At 37.1% G+C, this 12,193-nt stretch overlaps 1 protein-coding gene across 1 annotated transcript in view; it reads right to left on the bottom strand.

Moving 5' to 3' along the window:
- Positions 1-12,193, bottom strand: part of LOC139970499 (protein transport protein Sec23A-like) — a 49,767-nt gene that overhangs the window by 34,954 nt on the left and 2,620 nt on the right. The window contains exons 3-11 of the mRNA XM_071976259.1: positions 11,865-11,922; positions 11,424-11,510; positions 10,643-10,879; positions 9,997-10,082; positions 8,919-9,063; positions 8,155-8,313; positions 6,817-6,932; positions 4,835-4,958; positions 4,078-4,248 (exon numbers count right to left, since the gene is read on the bottom strand). Of these exons, the coding sequence (XP_071832360.1) occupies positions 4,078-4,248; positions 4,835-4,958; positions 6,817-6,932; positions 8,155-8,313; positions 8,919-9,063; positions 9,997-10,082; positions 10,643-10,879; positions 11,424-11,510; positions 11,865-11,922 (1,183 nt within the window). The remainder of the gene's footprint in view (positions 1-4,077; positions 4,249-4,834; positions 4,959-6,816; positions 6,933-8,154; positions 8,314-8,918; positions 9,064-9,996; positions 10,083-10,642; positions 10,880-11,423; positions 11,511-11,864; positions 11,923-12,193) is intronic.

Below are 12,193 nucleotides of genomic sequence, written 5' to 3'. Positions count from 1 at the left end.
CGATTAGCTAATACAGTAAACCTGTCACGGCCAATTACAGGTATGTCACAAACACGACTGTTGCCAGACCTATTTCCCCAATTTTCTGAAGTAGCTTTATGCATTTTGTTCTTTTTTACAGAGTTTTACTCAAATTAAAATTGTTATTGATCAAACTAGGACACCCCATTCAGACATTTCCAACAAATGAATCCATATGCAACATTTCCACCCCGAAATCTTTACTACTATTCAAGTTGAAACATGTGTAACAGCAGTTATTTTACAACACTTAAGTGATCACAAATATGGGAGAAACCCGCAATGGCTTATGGGTTACAACTTACATGTCGCGTGGCTTCCAATTCAACATTTTAAACTCAAATTTGGAACCTTTTCAATTTAGAAAGTCATTTCAAAAGGGAAAACCATAGATTGCTCTTGGATGAAATACCCCCTGCCCCCTTACTATGACCCGGCCGGGGATCGAACATGGAACCTCCCGATTGCTAAGCCTTATTGCTTCAAATGCCACCGCCTTTATCCACTCGGCAACAGCTCCGGTAATTGACTAGTCGTGTTTAAGCAAACCACAATGTTGTGGGACTCAGTATCAAAATAGCAATGAAAAAAAGTAATCAGTCTAATCAAAAGCTACTTAAGCTACCAAAGTACAGGAATCTTTTCTATGTATATAACATTAAACCAATCCCTTGAAACAGATTCCTGCCTTTGCAGTGACACAAGAAGAGGGATTAGCCTTGGTTTATAGTACAACAGAAAGTCTTTCATCCAGATCGCTTGAGGTCTCATGTTTTTTATTATTTTGAGTTGCACATAATACCAGCATGGGGGCCCAATGGTGACTCATTCAACTGTGAGAGGCTATAGAATTGTGTAACCGTGTATCAACCACAAGCGCGAGTTCAAATCACGGTTACTGCCAAGTATCAGTGGGCAGAATTAGACAGAATACCTGATCGAGGGAATTTAACTACATATGTTTACTAGAGGAATTTTTGAAAGATTTTAATAAGTTACTATAACCACAGAGTCTACAAATAGATTCGAATGATATCACTTGATATCTTGGATTAAATGAAACTTTTATCAAACTGTCTTAGACTTTTGATGGATATCCCAGCACCGTCCGAGTTGAGTTTAGCTAATAATAACACACTGTCACCATGACAACAAAAGAGAAAAACCACATGTAATTACAAACTACCAGCGAGTGAGGTCTGTTCCCTTTTACGAGGTATGAAATGAGATAATTTCAAGATGCACTGAAGGATGAAGAGACCAGAAAAAAAAGTTGACAAGTCAAAACACTTTTAGAGCAAATGTTCTTGAATGTGAGGTGTATCAGTAAAGAAATGTCAACCATTTCGATACGGAAGCCTTTGATCTCTCTTCAGCAGGAGATACTTGACGTAAGTTTAACCCACTTCTTGGCATGCCATCTATAAATACCTTCATACAGACCGCCTAAATGTGTGATTAAAAGAATGTCGTTAACTATGGCACTTTGGCATAGAACATGTACTTGTGAGATCCATCAAGTGTTCTTATTTGCGGAGCTACAGAGAAATCATTGGAGATTTGTCAGACAGGACCATAGAATATGATACTGTTTACCCATGTGCTTAATACGACTTGAAAGTTTTCCATCATTCTGCTTTGATTAATATCAAATTTTAAGGTTTCCCAAATTTCTTTACAGCATATAAAACAGTGACATGGGAAGTGGGTCTTAAAATCACAAATTTACTAGAAAAAAAAACTCATTTTTTTCAGACGAAAATTGGAACAGTGATAATCTCTGACCATGCCAAACTGATTATTGGATTCTTATGTTCTGAAGGGAAGAGTACATCTTAACTCTTAAACAATAACAGCATAAATTTGCAAGGAGTAGTACATTAATTGCCCTCTACACCCGCAAATGTAGTCCTAGTAAAATTGTAACAGTGAACCTTGGTTGTCTTGTGGAGACACAAGATCACATAATGTGTGGTGGTGGTGGGGTGGTGGTTGTGGCTAGGGTACACTGGTGTCACACAAGATCAGACCCTTAGTTTGCAGCAGAACGCTGAGGTGCATTGCACTTTACACTGATTTCTGGGGTGGGAGGAATCTGCTGTCCACTCAAGCACTATTAGATCCGAGTTAGATATTTACGACATCCAGATACACTGTGACGTCAATTTCTCCTACGAAGAATTGGTCTGTTTTTTTTCTTGGGATACGTTATAATCTAAGTAATCCAGCTATTGTCCGAAGTGTATGATTCACTTATCCTGGAAAATAGATCCATAGTTTCATCTGAGATCTTTTTCCAAGTTGCACAAAACTAATTTTGCGGATCACAGAAAGTGGATGAATGCTCAAAGTGCACAGTGCGTTGTGAAGACTAGAAAACACACCGATCACTAGTCTTGAGTTTTCACTTTGATATTTGATCACTTCCCTGAGTAACGTATCTGGGGTCTGTAGCATGTTGTTGTTGAAACTTGATCAGGACATGGGGGCTTACTTTCCATGAAGAGTTTGTTCACTATTTCATCTAACCATATTGCGTCAATTATCCAACGGTTGACGCAGTTCTTCAATGAAGTATATTACGTATTAGGGAGAATGGAGGTGAATTAGTGATTAGTAGAACGCAGGAAAAATAAAATAACAACTGAGAACGTCATATGCATAAAATACCATATCAATGTGTATATTGTATGAAATGTACTTTAAAACCGGCAAACTTTTATTAACCGTATCAAATGACACCAAAGTAATCACACAATACAACAAAGGATGTTGACAACTATTATTAATCGCTTTTCTCACAAGAATGAATGGCCGGAATTTAAGGTAATTTAAGGTGTGGTATAGTCCTGAAATCACCAATTGGATGAAGAAGTGATAAACAGTATTCTCTTAGCAAAGATGAAATTGTTCTATCATGGTAACTCATTACAATACCATATAGTATGCCTCTGTAACTCAGTACAATACCATAGAGTATGCCTCTGTAACTCAGTACAATACCATAGAGTATGCCTCTGTAACTCAGTACAATACCATATAGTATGCCTCTGTAACTTAGTACAATAGCATATAGTATGCCTCTGTAACTCAGTACAATACCATGTAGTATGCCTCTGTAACTCATTAATACCTAGTATGCCTCTGTAACTTAGTACAATACCATATAGTATTCCTCTGTAACTCAGTACAATACCATATAGTATGCCTCTGTAACTCAGTACAATACCATATAGTATGCCTCTGTAACTCAGTTCAATACTATATAGTATGCCTCTGTAACTCAGTTCAATACTATATAGTATGCCTCTGTATCTCAGTAGAATACTATATAGTATGCCTCTGTAACTCAGTACAATACCATAGTGTGCCTCTGTAACTCAGTACAATACATAGTATGCCTCTGTAACTCAGTACAATACTATATAGTGTGCCTCTGTAACTCAGTACAATACCATATAGTATGCCTCTTACAGATGCACAGATCATTTTTATCATACTCAGATGAAGAAATATCCAATCTTCACCAAAGCCTACATTCAGAAGAAGAAGCCACAAAAGGGCTGGCTATTTGGGCCTACATTCAGAAGGACCCACAAAAGGGCTGGTAATTTGGGCCTACACTCAGTAGGATCCACAAAAGGGCTGATAATTTGGGCCTACATTCAGAAGAACCCACAAAAGGGCTGGTAATTTGGGCCCACATTCAGAAGGACCCACAAAAGGGCTGGTAATTTGGGCCTGCATTCAGAAGAAGAACCCACAAAAGCGCCGGTAATTTGGGCCTACATTCAGTAGAAGGACCCACAAAGGGCTGGTAATTTGGGCCTGCATTCAGAAGAACCCACAAAAGGGCCGGTAAGTGGTCCTACATTCAAAAGAAGGACCCACAAAAGGGCTGGTAATTTGCGCCTACATTCAGAAGAAGAACCCACAAAAGGGCTGGTTATTTGGGCCTGAATTCAGAAGAAGATCCCACAAGAAACATTTTAATTTTCATCCTCAAGGTTTCTTTCCCTCCATTCCTACTTCTAACCAGTTGCAGAGGGTACTCACCTGGTTCACCACTTCAAAGAACAGTGCAGCTGTGGTATTTGGGTAGAGGCTGCAGAATCGCCACTGGCAGGTTCCTCCAATGCCGATCTCTGTGTCAGACACGGATGAGCTCTTCACTCCTAGCGAGATGCAGGGCCCGATAATTCCAGACACCTTTAGCTCTCGAGAGGTCTATCAAAAGGATGTTGTGATGTCATATACCAGAGGTTCACAATTTCAGGAAATGGGCACCAAGGCTGTACACACATTGACATGTCATAAACTTAAATTTTTACTTCTACATCAGAAAGCACTCCGTATTGAAGACAGTACTAGAATAGCAACAGTGATAAGCAGAGAACAGTTCACTTTATCTAAAGCTAACTAGCCATCAACTTTGGAATTCAATCGCTAAAGTCAATCAAACAATGTGAAAACGGCCATATTTGGGACTTTCCAATAACAAACAAAATTTAGTGCAATTTGAAGAAACATATGGTCATCAGGCTTGACACTAGGCCTTATGTAACATGGTAATATTCCAACATAAAAAAGAAAGAAATTTTTGACAACGATAAACATTTAGGTCATTCAGGGAATTTGTCTAGATAATATTTTTTTATGTTGGAAAGTGCAAGACTATTTCATTTGCTCTAAAAGGAGGACTTGTGACTACTCAAATTGAATTTCTCTGGATCAAACAACTACATAAACTGGCTTTTAATGGCCACATTTGATATAAATTAAAGTGTGGTCCATCCCCTTTGACCTAGCCTACCTTTATTTCCAGGGTAGCACCAAATGCCATCTTGAATTCTCCCTTGACATCTTTGCTGAAAACTCGTTGAAATGTCTGCTTGAAGAGTGAAGTATTGAAGGAGTCTCCCATGACCATGTGGCCGCTGAGGTAAACAAAGAAAAGAAATTACCAAACCTCATTTACATTAGATGTGATGACATCATGATTTCGTCCAACGATAGGAAGGACGTTGGTATGCTTTGATGGATCATTTAATTCCAAAGATCGTTAAAGATTACAGACAAGGGCCTTTCTTGTTTAGGTTGATTAGGTTTGTCCTATATATGTATAAGATTCTTCATCATACCAGGGACACGATACATCAATGGAATGAAATTCAAAACAAAGGAGGAAAGCTGCAGCTCTAATTTATGCAAATATGCAAACAATTGCAAGAGGCAAAGTGACTGATTTTTTGGGAAGAGCATACAACATTTTACTTAAAAAAAAAGGAGAAAAATTCATTCTACTGTAACTGTAGTAACAACTGAACTAATTGTTATGCAAAATAGATACAGATATGGAAGTAAAAGTGTAATGGCATGTATTCAAGATGTTAGAATACTAGGTAAAGTGTCAAGGTTCTGAAAGATATGTCAATAATATTAGTTATTCTGCTGTAAAGGTATATGTGTTGATGTACTGCGGTTTCTGCCCTACAAGGCTACAACACAATACATATTTTTTTAATTCAGTTGATGGCATGTACAGCCTTCTGAAATTAAAACGTATTTGCCAAACATATCTGACGTTCTGAATGTGCAGCAAACGGCTCATCATGTTTGACGATGCGCTGAGGACTACCAACAATGTTAAACGTTATGTAACTTAATGATCGCCATGTACATTAAAGTTAAAACAACAATGTGTTGACACCATCCATATATAAGTGTACATTATATTTAGAACTTGCACATATCTGTTAACAGCATGGACACATCTCTCAGAACATGGACATGTATTTCTAAACATTATCATTTTTGATAAGCCTTTGGTGTTCTGTGTCAAACGACTCATCACCTGCAATTTTTGTTCTGAAACCTACAACAGATATTTTACGAACACCTTTACGATGGTCAGGTACAGTTCATGTTACAACATATGTATGTGTTAACAGTTTACATTATGTTTAGAACTTGCTTACATCTTTTACAATGTGCACATATCTTTGAGAACATTTCCCCACATCTGATGACCATTTTCATGTTACATAAGACTGTGCATGAGACAATTTGCAGGGAGCATTTTTTTTTTAAAACAAAAGAAAATGGACAAGAGAGATTTTTCTAATGACTGAACCAGTGATTTCTCCTCATTTCATGAAATATCACAGATATTCAAATCTAGATCTAGTCTGAACAGTTGGACAGATCGATGCAAAGTCACCCGAACACAAATACTAATTTTCATGGAATACACCACATGTAGTTGTTTCCATTCTCTTGAACGTGTAACAGTATTCCAAATGGAATTGACTGATAATAATGATGGTTATTTATAACGCATGCCATATCCACCGAGAAGGGTGCTCAAGGCTTGGGAATGGTGCTCAAGGCGTGGGAATAGTGCTCAAGGGGCGGGAAGGGTGCTCAAGGGGCGGAATCAAGGAGTTCAATTCAAGTTACTTCTACAGAGTGCTCTCATAATAAGGATAGGCTCCTATAGTATCAGAAGAATGGTTGAGACAAAGACTCTTTAGATGGCAAGAAAGAAGTAAAAGTTTCATTCAGAGATTTGCCTTTGGGCATCCAATTTGAATATAAACAATTATTGACTGCACAGATGTAATCAAAATGTACAATCTTCCCTGAAATGCTTTTGCTCCGTGTATATGTATCGTATCCTCCATGCAATACCACTTCACCAACCACTGCTTATGATGTCAAGCAATGGAGGAGACATTCCGTAAAAGTCTAACATGCTACAGCGATATGCGATTATTATATAGTTGTTTGACTCACCCAGTAAAGTTACAACAGTTTTTCATCTCGTGAAGGCCGGTTTGATCCAGAGCGCAGGAGTAGATGTCTATGGTGTGGCCATTTTGGGCTGCCCTGTTTGCTAGATTGTCGTAATGCTGAAAGATGTCATCAAGAAAGGAAAAATGAAGAACTTAAAGCAGCTGTTCATTTTATTTTTTTTCATTTTAATTTATTTTTTTTCATTTTTTTTTAAATGTTTTTTAAAATTTATTTATTTCCAGTATAAATATAAATATTTATAAACAGGTATTAAAATTGAGTATGTTACAAGAAAAAACTTATTTTAAAATGTCAGTGTACAAAAAACAAAAACAAAAAATATATGTATTCATTTGGTCACCAATTTTATTTGTTATCAAACCGCTATCATGTATTGCAATGGACCAAACTATTAAAGACACTCACTCCCTAGATTAGTTATTCAACAAGCAGCACTGCATTTGCAAAGCAAATACTATCATTTGCAGCCTCATGTGATGGTACTATAGATTTACTGATAGTAATTGTGACATACTGTTAACCCAAAAACCCGCTCACACTCCGCCTGTACATCTGTGTTTGTTTTTATTAATGTAAACACATGAGTCATTCAAATTGTGTCACATTTGTGTACTACTCAGTGGTGAATTGTCTTCAAAGTTCGATGTAGTAGTGTGACTGTACTACTTCCAGCTGGCTTGGAAGCAATGAGAATGTTCAACTCAACTCAACTCAACATTATTTCAAATTCAAGCAATAAACAAAGTATAATACAAATGATGGTAATGCATTAAATGGAAGATGGTTGAGGAGTTATGAGAGAATGCTACTGAAAGCTTGTAAGCTCAAAACCCCAACAAGTTTATAACGTTAACCTTTGAATGTAACTTTATAGTGCCACAGTACCGCACAATGTGCTAGGAGTTACAGGTATGCAACATCAGTCTGCACAGCGAACACCGGAGAAAGTTATTTCTGAGATTGTAATGTATTGATCGGCCAATGACTGATCCAGCAACACAATCCAGGAAGAATTGCTTACATTTGCCTGTGTGACAGTTACGAATATTGGAGCATCAATTGGGACAAATTAACATGAGAAGTGCAAGTTCAAATAGAAGGGGCATGCATGAGGAAGGAAAAGCCAAGTAAATCCCATCATTGAAACAGGTTGTCACCTGGCTTCAATTAATAAAAATCACTGTTGGCACCACTGTTATGTGGGAACTGGATTAAATCTTCATGTGAGAAAATGGTTCAAGGGAAAAAATACTTCTCCCCCCCCCCCCAAGAGTATTTTCCATGTTCTCTAAAGCTCTTAGAGAATATCATTCATACCTTGATGGCCTTCCTCATGAACTTGGCATTATCTTTCTCTATATCATGGTGAGACCTGATTGGAGTCTTGAGTTCGTCGCCGACGACCATACCAGGGCCCTGTGTGCACGGCCCGCTCAAGAACAACATGATGCGAGATCCAGCATTGGGGAATGTGCACTGAATCGGTAGAGAGGGAGAAAAACATTTAATCAAGTTATGATTCATTATGCAAAACTGAACGTGGTACAGTTGGTATGATACACCCAGCACGTTGTATATGCACGACCTTCGGACCAAAAACAGAATTCACTACATTAACATAAAGAAGCTCACCCTGAAGGGTTAATTTCACTTTTGCTATGGGTCAAAATGCTGAACGGTTTATGTTTACAAGAAAAACTCGATGCCTTTAACAACAAGAGTAGCTCCAATGTCACAATTATTGCAGTGCTCCATATTACTGTTATGTGAAAATAACAACCTAATAATCTTTTTAATTTGATCTTCAATCCATCACCATAAATGGCAGTTTTATTTCTCAAATATTTAGCCTCTGGGATGATTGGCCTGAACTGGGGAGGCATCTGAAGAGTAGGAGTCTTAAGTGACATGGAGGATTTGAAGGGGGGGGGGGCAGTTCGCTTTACAAGAAATGTATCAAAGTGCAGTTAATAGTACAATTGATGATGTCTTAGCAGCTGATACGTATACAATATCTTTAATGCAAACATCCCTATACTATATGTACAACTGAAGTGTGGAATCAGGCAAGCAGCTCCTACCTCAAGAAGTCCAACCGCGATGGACAGGGCAACACCTGCTGATCTGAGAGGCCTTTTAGCCTGGCCGACAGGCCATGGGTCACGTTGCAGTTCTCCGAGAAGATCCGTTAAATTCATGTCACATTTATGTACTGGCTGTAGAAATCTATGTAATGGGAAGAGAAAGCGAAACATATTAAAATAAAAACTGCTTTCTTGCAGAAACTGATTTGGTTTGAGAAAGTGTGCCATTATCACAAATTCCAACCAGTCACATGTTATGCTTACGATAAATACAAAAATAGAACCAAATTATGCAACGTTCAGTAAAATATAACATATGTATAATAATATAAACATAATATATTTTGATTTCATCATGTTTATGAAATTTAGATTTTTTCATATTTTAATTTTTTTTTTTAAATTTACAAAGAAAAGAAGAAGACATGAAGAGAAGATAGGCCTTAAGTCTAAAGGGTTGTCTTTTCTGCACAAGATGTTGCCAAACCGAGGACTTAAAATATACGATAATGTCACAGCAAAACTAGAATTTTTAAGTGTGTCACTACATGATGACATGTCAAGCACTCATTAGTAAATTGTCTTTAACTTATATCATAAATGGTCACTTAAATAAACTTTCCAATAAATTGATTGCATATTACATGGTGATAAATCAATGAATTTCCTGTGATTTTACACCTTGTTTCTGGAAAATACTTTTTCAGGCATCTGGACAATTGTCAGTTTTCTCTTAATAGCTTGCAATGAAAGTAAATCTAATCAACCATATAGTGACAGGGTGGTATGGGATGAACACGATTAATGCAAAAAAGCTGCTTTACGTACTTCATATTTTCAGAATAAAATTTTCTCATACCAAACAGACCTGTTAATTTCCTACTTAGGTCTGTTATTATGAATCTCAAAACCACACAAAAAAAATTGTTGAATGTTTTTTGATAACCTTTACCAAAAGCAGAGTACAACTTTATGTTAGACATCAGAAAATTCAAGTTTCTTCAATTCAAATTAATCTCCTCTTTTGTGAGCAACTGGTAAGTTTACTGTAAATATTTCATATGATAAAACTCACTTGTTCATTGGTTGCTGTTGTTGTTGTTGGGGTTGTTGCTGTTGACCTCTGACCTGACCCTGTGCCTTTCCAATTCCAAGCATTTCCTGAACAATAAAATAAATATCATGTCACTTCTTTGCTAGAAAAGATAATTCCTTAAAAGTTTGCATATAGATTGTAGATTTAAAAGGCACAACATAAAATTAGCAAAAACCAAAGATAAATGCCTTTGAAATGACTGACAACAACCAATTAAAGTAGACACAGACATTTTGTGGAATCTCTTCCATACAAGAAAGTAATTACTCAACATGAATGTGTCTTCCAATGACAAATGATCATCCAAAGTAACATTACTCTTTGAATGTACGTTGGAAAGTGTCACCGACCACTGAGAGAAGCTACTTTAAGTGGGTGCTGATAATTGGGAGTACTGTAGCTTGTGAGATTTTCTTCCACAGTTCAATTAACTTGGTGAAGACATTGGAAAGATTATGCACAAAAATGGAGCTACAAGACACACCCTGTCCAATTTTATTAACTTCTTAATTGCACATCATGGATGTCTCTCTCTTTTGGCTTCTTCGGCCCGCTTTACTCTTTCCACTCTCCTTTGCTAAACCGTTCTATCAGTAATAACAACATCAAACTTTTATCAACGAACCTGAATTTGTTTAGCGGTGAGGTCTTTCGTGCCACGGAAAACGTAACATTTGGAGACTCCCTCGCAACCCAGTTCGTGGACTTGAACCATTCTACCGAATGTAATGAGGCCGATCAAGGCATTGGGGGGCAGCAGACTCAGGGACATTTGCAGAGATTCTTTCAGTGCTTGAAGGTCATCTTCTTCCATGCAGGTATCCAAAACAATGAGATAAATAAGAGGCATCGGTGGGGCTCGCTGCAAAGAAAACAAAATATAGATTTATCCCATTTGATCAGACATTAGCCCCACTACTAGAAAAACTCTGAATGTTTACGGCAAAGTTAGTGATCACACAAAGAGCTGCCTAGTCCATGCTGGCTGGCATGCTGCATACAAATATCAGGAAAGAATGTTTAACAGGGAGGTCACCATTATCTCATGGATCAAATTTCTAGAGTAATCTCACTCTTACTCCAGACTTAGATTTGGGAGATTCGAATCTGGGCAGAGAACAAGGAACTCCAAAGTAATGTAAACACTACCCAAAGCAAAGATGTCCTACAATCAAATGTCATTTTATCTACATTCCTGTACAATAAAATATATTACTGTATGCTATGTAATTTGCAACATTACAATGTTAAACAGCCAAACCTACGACAAAAGATGGTTTTTAAACTCCAGAGAAATGTGATTTCCCTGAATAGCTGGATGGATTATCATCTTGATCTAGTGTACAATGTGCATCAAAAGCTTCTATATATAGTTTGTCCAAAACAACATAGGAATATTCACTAACCGTAAGAGTATACTCAATCGTTGAGAACTGTGGTATAAGTTCAGCTGGCTGATGTTGTTCGGATATGCCTCGATATTGCGGGGGAAACTGACAAAAGAAAGGAAAAACAAAACAAAATTGAACAAAAAAATTCATTTTAAACTAGAATGTAATGTTACATAATAGGATTCCATACAGAATGAATTACTTTATGTCATGGAGACTAAAATCACTGTTACTTCAAACAGGGCTTGATTTCTATGTTCTCTTGTTAAATACAAGTAAAAGAATTTTAGTATTTTTGGGGGGATAAGAATCTGGAAGGATTAATAAAGAGTTTGGCGAGTGTTTCCCATTATAAAGTTCTGAATAAGTACATCCCAGAGTCCTTGCAAGAATAAAAACACTGGAAATCATGGTAAGGAAAGTGAGGAAACATGGTAAGGCTGTTAAATAATGTACCTGATTTCTCTGGAAACAAAAGTTGCAGGTCCATAACTTTGCTCTGTAATCAACTTGACTGTGAAAGGAAACACAAGATAATCAATTACAAAACAAGAATTAATCATCCATGTTTATTGACACTCCAAAAAGCTTCCATGACACAGGGAGGGAGAGAGAATGATAACTAGAGTTTTTAAATCTAGAGAGAGGCATGAGCAGGTGCTTAAACACGTGATAAGATGGGGTCATATTCCAAAGGCATTTTGTATGTCATTTTTGAGATTTGGTTGTGTATCTCATTACTTTTACATAACATACCTTTATCTAGTTTATTAATTCATGAACAT

This window comes from Apostichopus japonicus, chromosome 8 (assembly GCF_037975245.1).
Source record: "Apostichopus japonicus isolate 1M-3 chromosome 8, ASM3797524v1, whole genome shotgun sequence".
NCBI lineage: Eukaryota > Metazoa > Echinodermata > Holothuroidea > Aspidochirotida > Stichopodidae > Apostichopus > Apostichopus japonicus.
The sequence above is the reverse complement of the archived record's forward strand: the minus strand, read 5'-3'. Positions and strand labels throughout refer to the sequence as shown.